This window comes from Vitis riparia, chromosome 6 (genome assembly GCF_004353265.1).
Source record: "Vitis riparia cultivar Riparia Gloire de Montpellier isolate 1030 chromosome 6, EGFV_Vit.rip_1.0, whole genome shotgun sequence".
Taxonomy (NCBI): domain Eukaryota; kingdom Viridiplantae; phylum Streptophyta; class Magnoliopsida; order Vitales; family Vitaceae; genus Vitis; species Vitis riparia.
Window position 1 is genome coordinate 16,075,067 of NC_048436.1, and position 22,547 is coordinate 16,097,613.

General features: G+C 32.0%; 2 protein-coding genes across 4 annotated transcripts; both read left to right on the forward strand.

Annotated features, from left to right (window-relative positions):
* The first annotated feature begins 6,375 nt into the window (after window positions 1–6,375).
* Window positions 6,376–10,822, forward strand: LOC117916630 (protein NRT1/ PTR FAMILY 8.1-like). 3 transcript variants are annotated; one of them, XM_034832756.1, is made up of 5 exons: window positions 6,376–6,593; window positions 8,317–8,554; window positions 8,650–8,867; window positions 9,121–9,674; window positions 9,759–10,822. In XM_034832756.1, the coding sequence occupies exons 2-5, from the start codon at window positions 8,410–8,412 to the stop codon at window positions 10,588–10,590; spliced, it is 1,749 nt and encodes a 582-aa protein (XP_034688647.1). In that variant the 5' UTR covers window positions 6,376–6,593; window positions 8,317–8,409; the 3' UTR covers window positions 10,591–10,822. The 3 variants fall into 3 exon arrangements, with proteins under 3 accessions (XP_034688647.1, XP_034688646.1, XP_034688648.1); XM_034832755.1 differs by lacking the exon at window positions 6,376–6,593 and adding an exon at window positions 7,369–7,645; XM_034832757.1 differs by lacking the exon at window positions 6,376–6,593 and adding an exon at window positions 7,369–7,618.
* Window positions 10,823–11,362: 540 nt separating this feature from the next.
* LOC117916497 lies at window positions 11,363–12,510 on the forward strand. The gene is made up of 2 exons (XM_034832564.1): window positions 11,363–11,473; window positions 11,859–12,510. Exons 1-2 carry the CDS (start codon window positions 11,443–11,445, stop codon window positions 12,299–12,301), a joined length of 474 nt encoding a protein of 157 aa, XP_034688455.1. The 5' UTR covers window positions 11,363–11,442; the 3' UTR covers window positions 12,302–12,510.
* Window positions 12,511–22,547: the final 10,037 nt, after the last annotated feature.

Here is a 22,547-nt window from a genome sequence, read left to right on the forward strand (position 1 = left end):
ATAGTTTTTCCACCCGGTTAAGGTCAAGAAGATGACATACACACATTCATCTGCAGTTAGTGAAACAGAACCACCCATCCTCACTTTACTCATAATTTATTGCAATTGGGATTAGTATCAAGCACTTGAGTAGTAGTTGGTTGCAAAGGAAATTTTCATTTAGTGTATGGGCCTTCTGGTCTCAGTTTCATTGGAAAGACCTTCACTTTAAGGCTCTTTTAATGGTTAAGGAAAAGGGTTTTAATTTGTGCCTTCAAAATTTTAGGCTGCACCAAACAGGGGACTTCATGGTTACAAATCCAAGTTGTTTGACTGCCATTGTAGACCCTCAATCAAGCAATATGTGGATTAGATTTTTTATGCCAAAACAAGGGTATGCGTTAATTGTTTTCTTCATCAGTGATGTGGGGTTTGTTTCTTTTTTTCGTTTTTGTATTTATATTTCTTGCATGGAGAATGATCCTTCCAGAAGAGTATGTATCGAGCAGATATGGTGGGTAGAGGGTATATACAGAGGATGTTGACCGAATGAAACCTTGTAGTTGAGGGATGCTTTTCATGGGGTGGGTTACGGCACAAGACATCTCCCAATTAGCCCATTTTTATTATGGGTGTATTTTCTTCCTCATGGCGGCAGCGACCCCTGTTAGGTGACAATACGAACTCAAGAAGGAAGCATTGTTTACGAAAATAATTTTGAAAATCAGTTTTTGAAATTTGTGCTCTAATTTTCTTAATCTATTTTTTATGTTTTTAAATATGTTTTTTATACGAAGTGTTATATTTTTAATCATGTCCTGTAATTCTATAATTACTTCTTGAAATAATACCTAGAAAATGAGTGAAAATAACCCAAAAATTTATCTAAAAAAGTTTTTTATTTTTTAGTTGTCAAACTATTTCCTTACTTTTTATAATTATAAAACATAAAATTGTTTTAAAAAATAATTAGAATGCTATGACCCTGTTTGGTAACTATTTTTATAAACAGTTCTAAAAAAATGGTTTTTGAGAACTATTTTTAAAAACTATTCTTATTTATTTTGTAAAACAAAATTCTATTAGGAAACTTTGAATGCTTTTAACTTATTTTTAATATTTTTAAAATAATTTTTATATATAATGTTTTATTTTTAATCATTTCTATAATTATTTTTTAAATAAAAAAAAGTGAAAACAAGTAAAGTCAAACTCTTTATTCTTAAAATCATAAAATAGAATACAGTTTTTAAAATGTCAAATGTGTATTTTTATTTTTATTTTTTTGTTTTGAAAAGTGGAAAAGTATTCTCCAAAAAAGCTCTATGATTGGTTTTTAAGTTTTGATGATTTAGTAGAAAAGAACAAGCGGAGGCGACTTCAGGCTCCATCCAAACTGTTGTTGGTCTTACGATGATCAGGACATGCATGGCGCTTTTTTCTTTCACCGATTAAAAGGGTTAAGTTGTTAATTGGCCAGCACCGGATCAATAATCCACTTCATGGCTATTCTTCTTGTAACTTAGAAAAGGACATTGGATTCCTGCAAACTCTTATCAAATTGTTAGATAAGGAGTCAATATATATTAGTAATCTTAGAAAATATAAGAGAAAAAGTATGTTTTGGAATTTACTTTAAAAAAAAAATAGAAAAAAAATCTTAAAAGTAATTAAAATTTTATACAATTATGAGCTTAAAAATAGCATTATTTCGAGTTAAGATTGATATTGATATCATTTAAAGGTAATATTTTCGTTGCTTCCCATGACCTAAAAGTGTATAAATTTATAATTTTGAATTTTTCTTTGGGATGATTGTGTTTTGGACCTAGTTGGGTCCAAAAATTAAGATTTGACTCATAAAAGTTGCATAATTGATAATAATGATATAAAATGTGAAAAGACCAATATACCCTTCAAAACTATTTTGAGTATTTTCTGCCATAATATTTGACAAATTTTTTTATCTTAATTTTTTTAATAATTACTCTGAAAATTTATTATTTTTAAAAAACTAATTTAAAAAAAATATATATTCTAAAAATATGTTATTTAAAAAAAATAATTTTGACATATTTTTAGTTATTTTTTATATACATAATTTTAAAAATATATATTTTCCAAGATGTTTGATTTTTAAATAATAATAATAATAATTTATTTTTATTTTTTTTGGAAAAATGTGTATTTTTTTCCAAATCACTAAATTAAATTAAATTTTATTGAAGTTTACAAAAGAAATAAAATTTAAATTAATCTTTTTTTACTCTTTTTTTTCATAGTCAATCAATGTCATTTTTGAAAAGATAAAATTTTTTTATCTTTCTTCTCAATTTTCACAATTCCTCTAAGTCTTGGCTTAAATAGTGAACTTATATGGACCAAAACTTAATTTTTGGACCCAACTAAGTCCAAAACACGATTGTCTCTTTTTCTTTTTAAAAATATGTACCAAAATATATTTTTTCCAACTAATTAGAGTTTTTTGTTGTAGTTTAAAAAACGTTTTTGAAAGAAATTAAACACTTTAGCAAAATTTTAAAAATAATTTTAAAATTTAAAAAATCACTTATAATATTTTTTTTAAAAACATATATATACGATGCTGATAAAAACATTTTGAGAGACTACATTTCCAAGTGATGTTTGTTTTTTATACTTAAATTTAAATAGAACCTAAAACTAAAGCAATGCTGAATAGTGTTGATTGTTTTTTAATATTTTATTTTTATTAAATATTAAAAAAATAAAAAAAATCAATATATTATTTTTGGTATTTAGAAAAAGTTATAGGTGTATTTGGTAATTGTTTTTTAAAATAGTTTTGTATTATTCATAACAAGAAAATTAGAAAATATGTTTGATAATTAAAAATTATTTTTTGTTTACGAACATGGTACTTTCATAACATCTTTTAATTGTTTTTTTTTTTCACTTGTTTTTTAGGACTATTTAAAAAAATAATTATACAAATAGGTAGAAAATTAAAAATAAAACACTAGATATAAAATTTATTTTTAAAGCATATGGAAAAACATTAAAAATAGATTAAAAATATTTTAGGTTTTTAAATAGATTTTTATTCTATAAAATATAAAAAACAATTTTCAAAAATTATTTATAAAAATTATTTTTTAAAACTGTTTTAAAAAATAGTTACCTAACAAGCCTAAATATTTTGAAATTTTTTTATTAAATTTAAAAAATTTTAAAAAAATAATAAATTGATAAAAGATAAATAAAAAAACAAATAATTAAAAAAAAACAAACAAACAAACAAACAAGGATATTCGTGGGTCACTATCCAGTATCCAAATGGGAGGCACCACGGTCCGTACAGGACAAATCTAATGACAACATTTAGATAATACTTAACTTTTAAAGAAGGCGGCAATTGATGTTCGATAATTTATTAATCGGTGTTGAAAGCCCAGAAATCCATATCCTATTGTTAGTAGCCCCATAAAATTTGACTCTTTGTCTCATCTGGATATGTCTGTTTCATCACATATCTCAAACTTCATGTCAGCATGCATGTATCAGTATAACATTGTATGAATCTGGTGTTTGAAAATTTTAATCTTACTTAATTCTCATGATAAAATTAGATTTTTATTGATTCCAAAAAATAATATAGATATAATATTAATTGAGGATTAGAATAAATTTGATCTTTATACGAGTCTTTGGGTTAGAGTGCTTTTATTCTTAAACCTTCTTTCAATCCTTCCTCCAAGTAATGTCACACTTGGCAAAAAAATTGGCATCATCTTTTCCATTTGTATACCATAGAAACAAAAATAAAAATGCTAAAAGGTTTTTCTCTTCTATTTTCTAATATATATTTTTTTTTAAATGGAAATATTTAGGAATTGTTTTTTAAAATTATCTTATAAGCTCTTGATAAATTTTAACTAAAAATAATATTTTAAAAACAATTAAAAATACAAAGAATATTTCAAAAAATATTATATTATATATAAAATGATATCATCGTCATCGAATAAAAGGAAAGTTTTTAAAATTATACTGAATTCTTCTTAATATTGTAAAAGTCTTTTGAGTTCATAAGGGATAATATTTACACTTTTAAGCTCATAAGCGATAATATTTACACGATTCTCAACCCGAGATTTATTTAACTCATAATAGATATTTATTTATTTGATTTCGTGATTTTGTATTATACAACGACATATTTGTGGAAGTATTGTTATAACATCACCTACCCTTATTTTTTACTCCTTCCTCGTAATAATGATTGAGAACAACCACCCATGTGGATTTAAAAGAAAAAGAAGTGCAAAAATATATATTATATATAACTGGTCACGAGTGGAAGGGAAAGTGGAATGATGGCTATCATTGCCGAGCTTCTACGTTAGGGTTGAAACTTGAAAGAGACCGGTAGAGAAAAGCCACCTCATGTCCTTAGCGCACTTTTCCCAAATCAAAACTTTAGTGGGGAAAAATTAAAATAAAATAAAATATATTATTAAATAAGATTCTCCTCACTTTCAAGAAAAAATTAAAAATTAAAAAAAAATTGTCCTATTGGAAAAGATTTCAAGGTGGATTAGCTGGCATTATTTTTGTTCACACTTCCACGCTGTGATCATAACGTCCACGCTAGTGCCTCCAAGCGTGTTCACACTTCCTATTGGCCCCAACCGGTTCCTCCCCATGATAGGGATTTTTTATTTATTTAAATTTTTTAGTTATGATTGAATATAATCTCCATTTTTCTTTCTTTCAAAATATTTTTTTTATATATAAAAATAGAAGATTATATATATAAAAAAACAGATTTATTTTATGTTTTTTTAAAATTCAAATTTAAGACGGTAAAACATTTTTTTTTATATACTTTTATTTTTTAAATAGCTTTAAAAATAATTACAAACAATTTTTGTATCTTATATAAAATTTATTATCATTTTTTATTTTAAAAACAAGAAAAGAAAAATTATCCAAAAAGTCACAAAGCATTGGATTGGATAAAATTTCTATTTTTTATTTTTTTAAATATAAAATAACAATAAGTTGTATATAAAATATAACACTTATTCAATAAAAAAAAGTATAGACTTACTTTATATCTTAAAAATGATTTTTAAAATTTTAAAATTAGAGGATAATTTTTTTTTAATACCTCAATTTTTGAGCAATTTTTTAAAAGTTATTATTTTTTTTTAAGGTAAGTTTCAAAGAGTTCCTAGATTTCACTTCAAGTGTTTTTTTAGGGAAGCACTTGGGAAATGTTTTTTTTTTTTTTTTTTAAAAAAAAAAAAAACTTCAAAATTATCAAATATTTTAAAAATGCCTAAAGCGTTTCCCGCTACCCTTCTTTCATTGCTTGCTACCCTTTTTTCCCTTCCACTCTCTTCAATTTTTTATGAAAATTTATCACTAACAACCAAAGAACTAATATTCAAAAAATAATTTTGAGACTTTTTACAATTTCATCGGAAATCTCACTATAGGCTTATCATGTAATAAGCTCAATGATATCAATTTCTAATTTTTCGTGTACTCTATATTGTTTCTATTTTCATAATCATAAAAATATATTTTTTGAGCTTTTTTAAAATAATATAAATGTTTATATATTTTTTTAATAAAAGTTTTTGATTTATTATAATATTTTTTATTTTGTAATAAATGTCCTTTTTAGTAATTTATTAATATTAAAAATAATTTTATACTTAATAAAAAATACTATTAAAATTACTTTTTCAAATTCTCGAGTTTTTCACAAAAGTATTAAAAAAAACACACTACCAAACAGATTATTTGTTTATTGAATCTTCAAATAATTTTATACTTAATTTCACATTTGTTTTATTTTTGTTAATACATTACTTTTTTAAATAGATTTTAAAATTTATTTTTTATTTTTAAAAATAAAAAAATATTGAATTTTTTATTACTGAAAAAAGTTTTAATTTTTTAACGAAAACGACCTTATGTTGAACTTTTATTTTGTTTATAATTTTAAAACATTATGAAAGTTAGAATCAGGGGTTTATATTATTTAATTAATATTTGACAAAGGACAAAGAGATGAAAATATTTATTTATTTTCTCTTCTCGCTTCAGAATATTTCAAGATTTTTAAAATAAGAAGAGGTCGGCCGGCGTTACATGTCACGATCTGCTTCCATGATTTCATGTGCAAGGTGAATCTCTTCTCTTAGTTTTGAAATTATAGTTTTAATATTTTTAAAATATGATTTTAAATTAATTAAAAATAAAAAAAATTCATACATTTATCACCATCCCTCTGACTGTATTTTTGATGTAGAATTGGATCCTCGGGGCTTTGGAAAGGACAGCAATGACCGAAAGCCAACGCCACCAAGATGTAATAACCAATAACTCTTGAGTGTCTCTTGAGCGCTTCCCGCGGGCCACTCTAAGCTCCAAAGCATGTGTATAACAACAAAGAAACCACCCTTGAACTTGACGTCCTCAGATTTTGGAACCCAAACATAACCTTCTCTACTCTCTCCGTCCATATGGATAGATAAAGACTGCTAGTTGGCTTCCCTCAGAACCAGAGATTTCAATTCAGAGGCAAGCCTTCTCCCAGCACTTCTCCCATTGGATTTGAGGTGGGAATTTTCGGATTTTTACACACCCTTTTTGGGTCTTTTAAGTTTCTTGCTTTTCTCATACTTCTATCTTTTCCTTTTTGCCAAACTTTTTTTCATACCAGAAGTATGCGAGATTAGACACACTGTTTTGTATTGCATCTCCTTTTCATACTGTTGGATTCTTGATTCTCACTTTTGTTGACCTTTCCGCACAAATTTTGGGTGGCTACGTTGGAAACCCTTTTTCCTATTTGCCCTTATCTTCGTATTTTCAACTTTAGCTTTGGTATATTTGTTTGTTGTAGGACGAAAAAAGGGACCAAGGAAAAAGAAAAAAGACTTACCTCTTCACACCTTTAGTTTTTCAGGAACTTCTGCAAGTGAGGATTCATAAATGTAACCTATGTGATTTGTTGGGGTTGTTTTGGATATAGAAGTTGATGATCATAGTAGAAGTGTTTGTTGAAAAATCTGTTTTTTCTACTTTCCGTTCGGGGTTGGGAATCAAGTTTCTCAAATGTGGAGGTGGGAATCCAAATCCGGAGACACAATATTTGACCTTGTTCGCTGGGATTTTTTTCTTGTGAAAGACTGAAAATCCAGCAATCCAGTCAAAGAAACAAAAAAAAAGTTCGACCCGTTTGCTTACTTTTGATCTATATCTTTATCTCCTGATATTCTAATTTCTATAGTTAGAATTTTTTGAAGTAAGCATGTTTCCATAGAAAGTGTGAACTGTCTTAGAAAAGTAACCCTCTTGGTGCCCTGTGGCCCATAGTTTTGTTGACTTCGACAGTACTTCAAAGTCTTTGCTTGAGAATCTTTTAGTATATTGAGAGCATAGGCGGCCACCCACACTCTTATCTCATAAATATCGGTGCATAGTCAAAGAATCATATGTGCCTTGTATTTTTATATAGGATCAGGCCATCATCATTTAGATACTATCTTTTGAGCAGCTTGTGCTGCTTGACTACACTTCTGGATTAGGGTTGTATGCATGGGTCAATTCTCAAATCCGCAAAGGCATATTGTTCTTCCGGGTAATGCATAGATTTGTGGATTATCAGGTTTGGATCTTTTTTTTTTTTTTTCTCTTTCAATTCTAGTTTCCAAATGGATTTTAGGGGCAATCGGAATTTTTATGTTAGTGTACTTGTTCTTTAGTTTTAAGTTGGATTTCGTTATCTTGTATTTGTTCAGATCTTTCCAACCCATATGTTGAAAAACATTTCTCAGGAGATTTTCTTAAACGGTTTGATTTCCTTGACTCTCTGAGATGATCGTTTTTGCTTATGAGCATTCTGTCTTTGGGGTAATGCTGTCAACATTGTTCCTAAGCCCAGATCTTTGAAATAAGCTTTTTGGGTTGTTGTTTTGTGTTTGAGAACATTTGGTTGCTGAAGAGGAAAATGAAAGAAAATCTTGGAAAATTTTCTCAGTGACTATAAACTTCTCTCAGCAATCAAATGGCACCAAGATCTCTAGTTATTTTCTTCATTGTTTCATTGGGATTTGTCGATTGGAATTCCAGGAGCAGAGTACTCGTGATGCATTGATAGCCCATGTGTCTTCAGTCTCCTATGTACAGAACATAATTTTCTTTCCCATGAATCAAATGCCTAATATACCTTTCTATCGTGGACTGGCTTTAATTCCCCATCTCACTACTGATGGTAGTTCCGTATTTCTCATCTATATAAAGTAATTTCATGCTTCTATGCTTTTCTGTTTGTTGCAGTTTCAGCACATCCTCAAGTTCTGTGTTCTTCGGCCTCTGAGCCAATCATCAAACATTTGAGTAAACTAAGCAAATACCAACCTCCAGGAATCCATGGCAGAAGCAGATAATTATACAAAAGATGGGACAACCATGGCAGAAGAAGATAATTATACAAAAGATGGGACAATAAATTACCAGGGAAATCCCGCCAACAAGAAGAAAACTGGAACTTGGACAGCCTGCCCTTATATCCTGGGTACTTTTTTTCCCAATCTCTATCCCAGATGATGGGATCTGTTTGTGGAGGGATGAAACTGATAGCCTTTTCTTTTTTGGCCTTTTTGAACACAGGAAATGAATTCTGTGAAAGATTGGCATACTATGGGATGAGCTCCAATCTGGTGCTTTATTTCAAGCATAAACTCCACCAGGATAGCGCCACAGCTTCTAAAAATGTGTTGAATTGGTCTGGAACCTGCTACATCACACCATTCATTGGAGCATTTCTGGCTGATGCCTACTTAGGACGATACTGGACAATTGCCAGTTTCTCAATTATCTACGTCATTGTAAGTTCTGTTCTCCAAGAAATCTTATACTCTGTATACTCTGAAGTTTATCTTGCTAGAAATCATCTGGGTTAATTGTGGATTGAATCCAATTAGATCCAGTATGAGGCAACTTCTATGGGAGCTGCAGTTTGTACCTTGACTCATGAACTCAACCCAAGTTCTCCCAATGCTTGACCCATTTCAGAAACATGATTTTATTTGAAATATTTTGGCTTTGATTGGGAAACTGAGAGGCCTTAATTTTATGCAGGGGATGACTCTGTTGACAGTTACAGCATCGGTTCCTGGACTAAAGCCGAACTGTTCTCCCAGTGGAGCTTGTGACCCAACAGAGACACAAACTGCAGTGTGCTTTTTGGCACTTTACCTTGTAGCTCTAGGCACCGGAGGAATTAAGCCTTGTGTCTCATCTTATGGAGCAGACCAATTTGATGATACTGATGAGCATGAAAAGACGCACAAAAGCTCTTTTTTCAATTGGTTCTATCTTTCAATCAACGTTGGCGCTCTCATTGCTGGTTCTATCCTGGTCTGGATACAAGAAAATATTGGCTGGGGAGTGGGTTTTGGCATCCCTGCAGCAGCAATGGCCATTGCTGTAGTCAGTTTCTTTTCGGGCACTCGGTTGTACAGGAACCAGAAGCCTGGCGGCAGCCCCTTGACGCGAATGTCTCAGGTGGTGGTGGCATCCTTGAAGAAATATAGAGTCCAAGTGCCTGCTGACAAGTCTCTTTTGTATGAGATTGCAGATGGAGAGTCTGGCATCCAAGGAAGCCGAAAGCTTGATCACACAAAAGATTTAAGGTGAGCTTCTCAACTGGGCTAGCTGATCTTTTCCCAGTTTTCATTTTCTGTGGATTCCCTTTCACCAAATATTGTGATTTCCAGTTTCTTTGACAAGGCAGCAGTGGAGATACAATCAGATCATATAAAGGACTCACCAGACCCATGGAAGCTTTGTACAGTCACCCAAGTTGAGGAGCTCAAAGCTATCATCCGCTTGCTTCCTGTATGGGCCACTGGCATCATCTTCTCCGCTGTGTACAGTCAGATGGGCTCATTGTTTGTGGTGCAAGGCGAGTCCATGGATCCCCACATGGGTAGACACTTTGAGATCCCGTCAGCATCATTATCAATCTTCGACACCATCAGTGTCATTTTCTGGGTGCCCATTTACGATCGAATCATCGTCCCGGTAGCCAGAAAATTCACAGGCCGCAGCAATGGAATCACGCAGCTCCAGCGCATGGGCATCGGCCTCTTCATATCCATTTTTGCTATGCTCTCTGCAGGCATCTTGGAGGTAGTTAGGCTCGGCATAGTTAAAAGACACAACTACTATGATCATGATAGAATTCCCTTGTCCATCTTTTATCAAGTTCCGCAGTACTTCATCATAGGATGTGCGGAAGTCTTCACATTCATTGGGCAGCTAGAGTTCTTCTATGAGCAGGCTCCGGACGCCATGAGGAGCTTCTGCTCGGCCCTCTCGCTCACCACTGTGGCCCTTGGAAATTACTTGAGCTCTCTGCTTGTGACCATAGTTACAGATGTGAGTACTAGAGGTGGGAAGCGTGGATGGATACCGGACAATTTGAATCTTGGTCACCTCCATTACTTCTTCTTCCTCTTGGCCATCCTCAGTGTTCTGAACTTGGTAGCTTTTCTCTTCGTGGCCAAGTGGTACACGTATAAGAGGGCGGTGGGGACTCTCCGCTAATTGAGAGTATATAGCAGTGGTTTCAGCTTCTACCATATGTGGTGGTTCCAAGAAGCTGTAAATTTGGTATGCTGCAATAATGGCGTCTCCTCATATCTAGGAATGCAGTACAGCAAATGCAATACAGTTAGAGGTGAAAAAGATGGAGTCTTTGTATTTTGTGTTCTTGAATAATGTAACAGAGAATCAAATTGGGTGAAATGAAAGTGAACGAAAGTTTGGTGGAAGCTAAGTTTACGTTTGGAAAAGGAACCGGAAGCGTGATTAAAAAATAGATTTTTTTGGTAACTGTTTATTCAAAACAGCTTTAAATAATTATTTTGAGATTAATTTTTAAAAACTGTTCTTTAATCTATATTGAATACGGGACTCTGTTTGAAAGAAGCGGAGTTTATTTTTAATAATTTTTCATGTTTGTATCATGAAACAAAATATTATCTAAAAATTTATAATATAAAAGTTTGTTAAATATTCTTTATATTTTTTTAATTGATGGTTAGATTTTATAAAAATTAATTAAAAAAGTTTTTTTTTTTTTTTTTTTTTTTTTTTTTTTTTAATTTAGGGATTATTTTTATTTTTAAAATCAAATTTTAGTTTAACTCTGTTTTTCATTTTTTTTCCTCAATTTTTAATAAATTGAATCCAAACTTTAATTTTCATATAATTTAATAATTTATTGTTCACATTATTTAATCATTAATTTAAATAAAATAAAAACTTGCATACACTAAATTAGAAAAAGCAATTAGATATCGCTACACGAGCTGATCACCAGTCACCACTCACATACCATTTCATTTTTGTCTGACCTTTCAAAGGTCGCCGCGGGTTCGCACCTTCTTTCTCTCGATGGTTCGCAAAAGCCAACAAGTAGCCAAAGGTATTTTCTGAAACCTCAACCTCTTGCTCTGGAATTTTCCCAGAAACAAAGGAAAGGATGAATAAAAAAAATTTCTTCCCAATTTATGCCTCAAACTATTTTAGCAGTTTTCTTTTTCTTCTTCCTCTTTTTTTTTTTCGCTTCAGATAGAAACGAATTTCTGAACCCTAATCGGGGCCTATATTTTCGTTCTCTGAATGGGAAAATTTTGGCCCCCAAAAAGAAAATCTCAGCCACTTGGTGAAATTTTCTGACGAAAGGAATGGATGCAACGTTTAGGTTGGGGAAGCCTTCCAAGTGTTCGATAAAATGTTTCATTGAACCAATTTCTTCACTTTTCTTTTACTTACTTTTTTCCAACCTTCTGTCTTTTCATCGTCTTAAGGCTTCCAATGGGCCAAGGCTCAGAAGTTTCTCGCGAAAGTGGGATTTGTAAAAGAAGATTACGTCCTGTGGAAGCACGTTGGGAAATGTTTGCTATATGCCTACACGCTGTGCGGCCTCGTGTGGCTCTACAACGAGACGTCCCCGCTCGGTTGGTTTCAATTAAGGCATCGGCCGAAAGAAGAGAAAGAGCTGGCCCACCTCTATGAGCGAAGGCAGTTTCCATACCCGGGCGACAAAGAAGCCATGGAAGAGTTCATTGCCAAAGGAGGCATGATCGGCACGACGATTGGTCCCAAAGGTGATATTGAATCCGATGGTTCGGATGATTATCATGCGCAGTTACAGAGGCAGAAGTTGGGACAAGAGGCACTGAAGCTGTGGATGAGGATGAGGAACGAAGTCATCTCAGAGCTTCAGGAGAAAGGGTACGATGTTGAGTGAATGTTGTTCATTAATTTTGTTGTTTGATGGAGTTTGGGTTTCGTTTGGTCGTTGAGAAAGCTTAGGAAAATAAGGGAAAGAAACTTCTGAACCTTATATTTTTATGATACTGTTTCTAATAAATTGCTCTGTGATTTTCGTGAAAATAGGCAAACTCATGTTTGTACTGTTCAATATTTTGTTTGATAAGGAAATAGGTTATTTAGACATCCAATTATCTATCAAATTGTAAAATTAATCACTCCTTTAATTTCATCAGCAAACGACCCTCTTTGGATCCCATCGGAGCTATATTTAAAGTACGTGAGAGTGATTTTAAAGACCCTCTTTGGATTTCCATTGGAGCTATATTTAAAGTACGTTTGAGAGTGATTTTAAAAAGCGTTTTTAGTAGTATTAAAAACGTTTTTTTATAATTACTATATAAAAAAATCTTGAAATAATTTTTAATAATAATGATAATTTAAACTATATTATAATTAAGTTTTATTTATACATTTTCATTTAATTAAAAAAAGCATTTGGATATGAGTGATAAGAGATAAATTAAAATTGAGAAAAATAAATTGGGAAGGAAATAAAGAAGGATGGAAACATTTAAAATGAGCATTCAAGTAAGAAATGGGACTCATTCTCTCGTATTTAAATCTTTTAATCAAATATTTATAAGAAAATTTAAACAAACGTTTCTGAATAATGTCCTTATTTTTTATATTTTTAATTTTAATTATTTTAAATCATTAAAATATCGAAATCTAGCAAATTGAAAACAATTTTTTTAACTTAAAAAACATGTTTTCATTTTTCTGAAAAAAAAAAAGTCTTAATTTTTTTTAGTGCAAATTGGTGGCATTTTCAATTATTTTTAGAATATTTTAAAAAGTGATTAAAAATATAGAAAAATATATATATATTTTAAAAATTACTCTATATGGAGGAGAAAATTGTTTGTTATCTTTGAGCTTTCAAACAATTAAAAAAAAAAAAGAAAGTTATAAAACACTAAAAAAAATTCAATGAGAACATGTTTCTAAAGATCTACATAGTCCTTTTTTATGCTCAAAATTTAAATTTTCATCCTTTATTTTCTCATGACTTGAGATATTCCAATAATAATGCAAATAACAAACAAGGCCATAGGGAATTTCCAAATATATTACAACTTCCTGGCCCGGCCTCAACTATCCCCGTATCAGCCCGATTACCTCCTTATAGGCCCAAGAATACCCTGAGAGAAAGCAACTGAGCTTGGGCATGGTTCGGCCCTTGGATCATTTTCTCAACTCAATTTTACAAACAAACAAAGGATTTTATAAATTTTTTAATTGAAATATTATTTATTAAATTAATTTAAAACCATTATTAAAAAAATAGAATAAAAAAATAAAGTTACTCTCTAAGATCTAGATTTCGGGTCCTACATTTTTGTTGATAAGTATTTTTATTTTACATTAGGGTATATGATTTTATTTTAAATTAGTGTTTAATTCAAAAAATACATATAAGATTTGAGATTTTTCTGATAAATAATTATTACCCTTATAGTTCGTTAATTAATCTAGTTTTGTCACAATTTTTTTTTTTTTTTTTTTTTGTAAAATAGAGAGAAGAATTATAAAGTTTAATTTTGAGATTAATTTTTGTCCCAAAATGCTTGGAATCATGGTAATGTTTCTCAACCAATTTAATTGCGTAACTTCAGGATGAAAATTAATATCAATACAATTAAATGAAATTAAAAAAAAAAATCCAACCAATCACAAAAATAACCAGAAAAATAAAAATTCTATATTACAAGGAATATCAGTTGGTTTCAAATTAGACTACTCCTTGACCTCGAGTCATACTCGTATGATATTGTATCTTTCAAAGAAGGAGACGACAGAGAAGAGAAAACTCAAACTCAACCTCAGTCTCAGTCTCAGTCTCAAGAAAATGTATCTTTCAGTACCTGGTGAGGGTATAAGTCTACAGACAGTAGAAGGAAAAGTAGAAGAAGTGCACAACAATCATGGTAAAGATGCAGAGTTTTTTTTATCTTAATTCTTTGCCACCAGGGTATAGATTTAATCCTACAGATGCAGAGATAATAGTTTATTACTTGAAGAAGAAGGTTGATCATCAGCCATTGCCACCGAACAAGATAATAGAAGTTAATCTCTATGCTTATGATCCTGAGGAACTTGCAGGTTCTTCTTCTCTTCAGTATTATTTGCGGATATGAATTGCTTTTTATTTTCAAGTTTAAATGGCCTGCAAAGATGTTTTGAACTAGGGTTTTAGTAGAGTTTTACTTCTCTTTAGTATTATTTGCAGATATGAATTGATTTTACTCAGCGAGATACGAGCCGTCCGGGAAGGATGAATGGTTCTACTTCACTCCAATGGACAGGAAATATCAAAAGATATTGGAAGGCCACTGGAGCTGATAAAGAAATCATATTTGAGGATCGAAAAGTGGGGTACTGGAAGCCTTTAGTCTTCCATCGACGAAACCCTCCTCGCGGAGTCAAAACCAACTGGATGATGCATGAATTCAAAGTTGCTGAACCTCCAGAGCCTCTAAGAAGAACTGGTGTCAATGAAATGAGGGTATATATTAAGCCCTTTTTTTATTTATTCTATATTGTATGTAAGGAAGCTCCTGCAGATTAATATATATCATGATGTTTCTTGTTTGTTTGTTGCAGTTGGATGACTGTGTTCTATGCAGGGTCTATAGGAAAGATGATAGTAGAGATAGAGACTGCAAAAGATCACGAGATAAATCTGTGATTGATGAATCAAGCTCAAGCTCCAAGATTCCTAGACTTGAGCTTAACCCCAACAAGGCCAATAATCAGATCACAGTTGGTGGTGGAATGGAATCTGTACAAGAGAGGATTAATCACCAATATAATCCGTATATTAATAGTCACCAAGCTCTCCAAAATCAACAGCACCGCAGCAGCCCATCATTCAAATTCCTGAATTTGCAAATTCTGTGTTTCCCCAGTTTCCCCAGGACAACCTTCAAGTTCTTCATCCGGCTGGAACTGATGTTTCTTTCCATGGCCAGAACAACAACTTGATGCAATCCATGGACTTCACATATTCCGATCATTCATGGGACAGAGAGTTTCGCAGCAGCAATATTGGCAGTGCCGTGTTCGTTTCACCCATGGATTTGAACCCAGGCTATATACCAAGACGTAATATGGGCAATACGGGCTTAGCCATGAATGATGCCAGAAAATTTGAGTCACTCCTTCGACTTGGCTTTTCACGCTCTCGGGAGAACGCAGGGCCGGACGGAGAGCGGGTGAAAAAAATAAATTAGGGTTTAAGATCAAGATCATGTGGGATTAGAGCCAAGAGCCTCTTGCTTACATAATGTTACTGGCTCTGTTTGAGAATTCTCAAACACTAAAAATTATCTTTGAAGATTACAAACACAAGTTTTCAAACTTTATTCAAGTTTTGAAGAAGCTGTGAGGGATGTAATTTTGAACTTTTAGTTAATTAAAAAATTTTTAAATATTATAATTATTTTTAATAAAAATGATTTTAAAAAACATCTCTTAGACATAAAATTGAAAGGTTCCTATAAAACAATCACCCAATGAATAATGACGGATTATGCAGAAAACATGACCATCCATCCATAATTTGACTAACAATACCATATCTAGATTTGTACCCATAATTTGGATAGATTGTAACATACCGAAGTTTGTCCGAAATTTGTAGCCTCATCCAAGGACCTAATTTTGCCATATGTTTTCAATGGCTAAGGTAGACATTGAATCTATATTGTTAACTTGTATTTATTTTTCTATATTTTCTAGAAATATTTGGTTAAAATGGAAGAAATAATCCCCAAATTCGGAAATCTAACCTTTCTCATGTTTTTAATTAATTTTTGACATAAATACTCTTTTCTATTTTAAGTATTTATATGTAGGTTTTAAAAGAAATTGTTATTTTTACAATAAAATAATAAAAATATTTTTGTCCAAATGATGCCAAAAAAGGGTGGGAGGTTAAATTTCAAAATTTGGGTTTTGAAAGCCGTTTTAATCAAATAACCCTAAAATAGCCCTATTTTCTACTACTAAATTTAGATGTTAACCTTTCTACCAAACAAGGCTTATATTGCTATTGCTTTTCAATTCCCGTTGCCAAAAATATTGCATTGTATCTTTCCGACAGACAAGAGAAAACTCAGTCTCAAAGAAAATCAATCTTTCAGAACTTGGAGAGAATATTAGTCTACAAATTCCAGCAGCAGAGGGAAAAGCAGAAGAAGTGCAGACTAATGGTAGTGAAGATGGAAAGCTTTTTAATTTTAATTCTTTACCACCAGGGTATAGATTTAATCCCACAGATGCAGAGATAATAGTTTTCTACTTGAGGAAGATGGTTGAGCATCAGCCATTGCCACCGAACAAGATAATAGAAGTGAATCTTTATGCTTTTGATCCTGAAGAACTTGCAGGTTGCTTGTTTCTGTATTCAAGTTCAACTGTTTTTTTATATTCTTTTCTCTTGCTCTTTTGATTATAATATTTTGTGAATGAATATTGAATGAGATGTAATATGGGCGGTAGTTTGTTTTTGTCTAAGTTTGAATGGCTTGCAGAGATGTTTTGAACTAGGGTTTTAGTAGAGTTTTACTTCTCTTCAGTATTATTTGCATTTATGAATTGATTTTACTTAGCGAGATACGAACAGCTGGGGAAAGATGAATGGTTCTACTTCACTCCAAGGGACAGGAAATATCGGAATGGGCGACGTCCCAATAGGTCAGTTGGAGATGGATATTGGAAGGCCACAAGAGCTGATCTACTGATAAAGAGATCACCGGAAGGTTTTAGTTTTCTACCGAGGAAGCGCTGCTTACTATTAGGATTTAAAAAAACAAAGTTAAACAGGGGATTTTGGATTGAAGAAAAACAAAGGACTTATTATTCATATACACTATTGAAACTTATTACAAGAGCTTCTTTAAATAAAAGCTTATAACATACTGTGAAACTACCTGTGAAACTGCCTTCTTAACTTCTAGATTTGTTCTAACATACTAACTACTCAAACTAACATCTAAGCCAACTATTTACAAGTTAACCATTGGCCTTAACAGCCCCCCTCAAACTCAAAGTAGCTAAGTCTTCTACTTTGAGTATGTTTCTTAACAAAGGAAACTTAAGAGTTGGAAATGGGATTTGTCAAAACGTCTATTGTTTGATCTATTAAAGGAACTTGTTGAACCAACACCTTCTTCCATAGAACTTTCTCTCTAACAAAGTATAGATCTAATTCAACATGCTTTGTCCTAGCATGTAATATAGGATTTGTTGCAAGCTGCACTGTACTTAAATTATCACACCAAATTATAAGTATTTTAGTTGTAGTTACCCTTAACTCCTCAAGTAAAGAAGTTAACCAAGTTAATTCTCCCACAATGATTGCAAGACTTCTATATTCAGCTTCTGTAGATGAACGAGAAATAGTATGTTACTTCTTAGAGGACCATGACACCAAGTTTTCCACCAAGAAATACGCAATAACCTGATGTAGACCTCCTATCATCTAGATTTGTGGCCCAATCAACATCACAAAATCCCACCAAGTTCAGCTGAGACGATCTTCTAAGATGTAGGCCATAATCCAAAGTTCCATTCAAGTATCTTAGTATCCTCTTGACTATCTTCCAATGAGATTCAAGTGGATTTTGCATGAATTGACACACCCTATTAACACAATAGGAGATCTCTGGTCTAGTAATGGTTACATATTACAAGGCTCCAACTGTGCTTTTATACAACTATCCGTTCTCTATAGGATCACTTCCAAAAGCAGATAATTTGAGTCCACTAGTCATTGGTGTACTGCTACTCTTGGCAAACTGCATCTTGGCTTTGCAAAGTAAATCCTTGATGTACTTAGTTTGAGAAAGATGAAGTCCTTCAGTTGTATGCATTACTTGAATGCCTAGAAAATAGTCTACTTCACCAAGATCCTTGAAGGTAAAGCTCTTATTCAATTAATTGATGATAGTTTGAACTTCTTCATTGTTGCATCCAGTAACTAATATGTCATCAACATAGACTAGAACAAATATAGTATGAGTATGCTTGTGAGGCTAGATATGTTTGTGATGAATTTGAAGAAGAGAATGAGAAGGAGTGTTCATAAAAAATAACATCTATGGAGATAAAAATCTTGTCATTTTTGTCTAAGCACTTATAGACTTTATGATTCAAGTTGTAACCAAGAAAAGTACATTTAGTTGATCTAAAATTGAGTTTATGTCTGTTGTAAGGTCTAGTATTTGGATAACATGCACATCCAAACACTCTAAGCATAGAGTAGCTCAGAGATGAGTGAAACAAGACTTCCAAATGAGTTTTCCAATGGAAAACTGAAGTAGGCAACTTGTTGTATAGAAAAATAGTAGCTCTAAAAGTCTCATCCCAATATTTTAGAGGAATAGAAGCTTTAGCTAATAAAGTAAGACCATTTTCTACTATATGACGATGTTTTCTCTTCTCAACCCCATTTTGTTCATGAGTATGAGGATAAGAATTTCTATGAATTATACCATGAGACATTAAGAGATTAGTAAAAACTCTATATTCTCTTTCCCAATCAGTTTGAATAGCCTTTATTTTATAACCAAGTTGCAACTCAACTTGTGTCTTAAAATTTGAGAAAGTTTGAAGAGCATCTGACTTATGCTTTAACAAAAAAATCCAAATGAAACGAGAAAATGCATCTATAAAGCTGATGTAATATCTATAGCCACTAGATGGCAACATTGGAAAGGGTCCCCATAAGACAAAGTGAACCAATTGTAAAGGTTTTGTGTAGGATGTATCAGACAATCTAAAAGGAAACTTATGAATTTTACCAAGGCAACAAACTAAGCAAAAAGAATGAGAATTTAAATCAGGAAGAGGTATTTTGCAATTTGTGAGTACAACTTTTACAACTTTCTCATAAGGGTGGCCTAATCTATCATGCCACAAATCATACAATGAATAGGAATGAGAGAGAATAGGTACATGTAAGGCAATGTCAGATGGTGCTGGAATTGGGACCTTTGAGGAAAACAACGGAGGTTGCAACTGTTGATTGAGATGAATTTGAATAGATGGTGTTGGAATTGGGACCTTTGAGGAAAACAACAAAGGCTGCAACTGCTGGTTGAGATGAATTTGAGTGTGGTCAAAGACATATAATCCATTTTTAAGTTTTCCCTCCAGTAGCACAGTTTTGGAAGTCCAATCTTTTATAAAACAAGAATGTGAGTGAAATTCATAGAAAACATCATTATCATGGGCAAACTTCGAAACAGTAAGTAAGTTTTTTGTTATAGTTAGGACATGTGAGAGTTGTTTAAGAGAAAGAATTTTAGAAGTATAAGGAGATGAAAAGAAAAACTGACCAACATGCTTAATGGATAAACCCATACCATTTCCAATATGAACTTGATCTAATCCATAATATTCAGCCTTAGTCATCAGGTTTGTAGCATCAGAAGTAACATGGTTAGAGGCTCTTGAGTCAGGATACTAATTGGTATCATTGACAACTTTTGGTGTAACAAACATGGCTGTCATTTGGCCTTTTGCACCTTGTAATTGGCTTTGAACATAAGACTGTTGATTTTGGAATTGAGATGGTCCTACAAAACTCTAATCAAAACGATAATAACAGTTCATCACCACATGCCCAATCTTCCCACAAAGTTGACATTAAGGTTTGTTTTGAGACCAAAAACCTCTCCCACCAAATTGACCATAAATTGGCCTCCACAACCTCTTCCCCGATTGGCAAAACCAAAACCTCCTCTAGCATTGTTCTGAAAATTGCCTTGTTTACCAGAAAAAGACTGACCACCAAAGTTGGAATTGGAATTTTGTGTAAAACCATTAATATACCTTTTTGTGCTTTGCTTAGAGTTTTGACCAGTAACAACAATATTTGCTAAGCTAGGTTGTGCAGAACCTAACTCCTTATTCTTCTTCTTTATCCTAGCTTCTTGAGCTAACAACAAGGATTCTATATCATCAACTGTATAAGGGTCTATGAGTGATTCAATTGAAAGAATAAAGGTGTCATTATCTATTGATAAACCCTCAAAGATGGCATCAATGTGTTCTTTTTCAGATATTGAATGACCTACTAATCCTAGCAAATCAATACAGCCTCTGATCTTTAACAAATATTCATTCATAGTCAAAGAGTCTTTCCTGGTGTTTCTCAATTATGTTTTAAACTGAGACATTTGTGCTCGAATTTGAACAACAAAATATCTTTCCAAAGTTTTCCATACCTGAGCAAAGTTCTCACAGTTTACCATACTTGCAAGAATCCCTTCAGACATTGAAGAAATAAGCCAAGACAACAACAACTGATCTTGTTGTTCCCAATCAAGAAATTCTATATTGACATTTTCCACTTCTCCATCTCTTAGCGTAAGAAACTTCAATGATGGGGGTTTTGTCCTAAACACAAAATTATGTAATTTATGCCCTCGAATTGTTGCAAGAACTTGCTTTAGCCAAAGAAAGAAGTTGTTGTTATCCAATCAAACTGAAACAGAGTAACTAAAAGAAACAGGGATGACCCTTGAAGCAGATGATGAGGCTCCACCCATGGTGGAAATTGAAGAGCTCTCCATTACTGGCATTTCAAAGCTCTAATACCATATTAGGATTTAAGAAAACAAAGGAAAATATGAGATTTTGGATTGAAGAAAAACGGAGGACCTATTATTCACACAAACTATTGAAATTGATCACAAGAACTTCTTTAAATAGAAGCTTATAACAAATTGTGAAACTATCTTCTTAACTTTTAGATTTGTTCTTACATACTAACTATTCAAACTAACAACTAAGCCAACTATTTACAAGTTAACCATTGGCCTTAACACTCACGGAGTCAAAACCAACCGGATCATGTATGAATTTAGAGTTCCAGAGCCTCCAAGAAGAACTGGTGTCAATGATACGAAGGTATATATTAAGTTCTTTTTTCATTTATTCTATATTGTATGTGAAGACGCTTCTGAATAATGTTTCTTGTTTGTTTGTAGGACTTGAAATCAACATCTAAGAAAATAAGAAAAAGTAGAAATGAAAATTAATTAAAAAAGAAAATATGCACCGAGGATTGAAATGTGCCAATGTATGGCGTAAAATGAGGATAAGTCGACGATATGCGGATGTTTTGGGGCCTGGAAATTATCCAATCACTCTCAGGCCCACACCACATCATCTGCAACGGCAGTGGCACGTTGCAAACATAATGCTTTAGCTGGCCTGGCCCAGTACTCTGAGGCCCACGTCATCAGCTACGGCAGTGGAGGTTGCCAGCAGGGCTCGAACCACGGCACATGGGTTTGATGTTGATTATTATAACATTTTTTGTTATAAATTATAATTATAAATATATTTTATAAATTAATTAAAACAAATTATTATAAATTAATTAATTTTATTATATTTTATATACTAATTTAAACACTAGAAAAATATAAATTTATAATTAAAATATTAATATTTTAAAATTAAAAATAATGATCTAAATATCATTATTTCTTTTTTATCTTTTTATATATTCAAGCTAAACATTTACAAATTTATTATATCTCGTTGGAATAAATCTAAGCCCTCGTGGGTAAAGAATTAAGATAAAAATGCTATCGATCTTCATTTTACCTTAAACTTCTTATGGTTTTCCCTTTTACGGTTACTGCTTAAGATTTGCATCTTCATTAAATTCTGAAAGATGTACTTATTAACTTTTATTTTTTTTAAAGTTATAAGATTTTTTTTTAAAAAAATAAATATAAAAACTCTTATGGAGTTTAAAAAAGAATGATTAGTCTTTTAAATCCGATTCAAACAGAACTTTATTATTATACATTTTGTCGATTGATTTGTAAGATAAAAGCACAATAAAGCAATTCTTATAAACTCTTTTATCACTTATACATTTAACAACACAATATGATCGTATTTAGATCGCTCAATCAATTATATGAATTTTACAGCACAACAGAAAAAGCTCATAACCCATAAACATGACAATATCATATTAGCAAAAAGATTGCACAAAACAAATTTGAAAAACCTGCCTCCCTTTAGTATATCCACACCAACCCTCTCATTGTGGAGGGGCTAAAAATCTTTAAATTGAGTTTCACAAGAGCGTATCAATATGGATTTTGCTCTAGATCATCCTTTTAACCTAA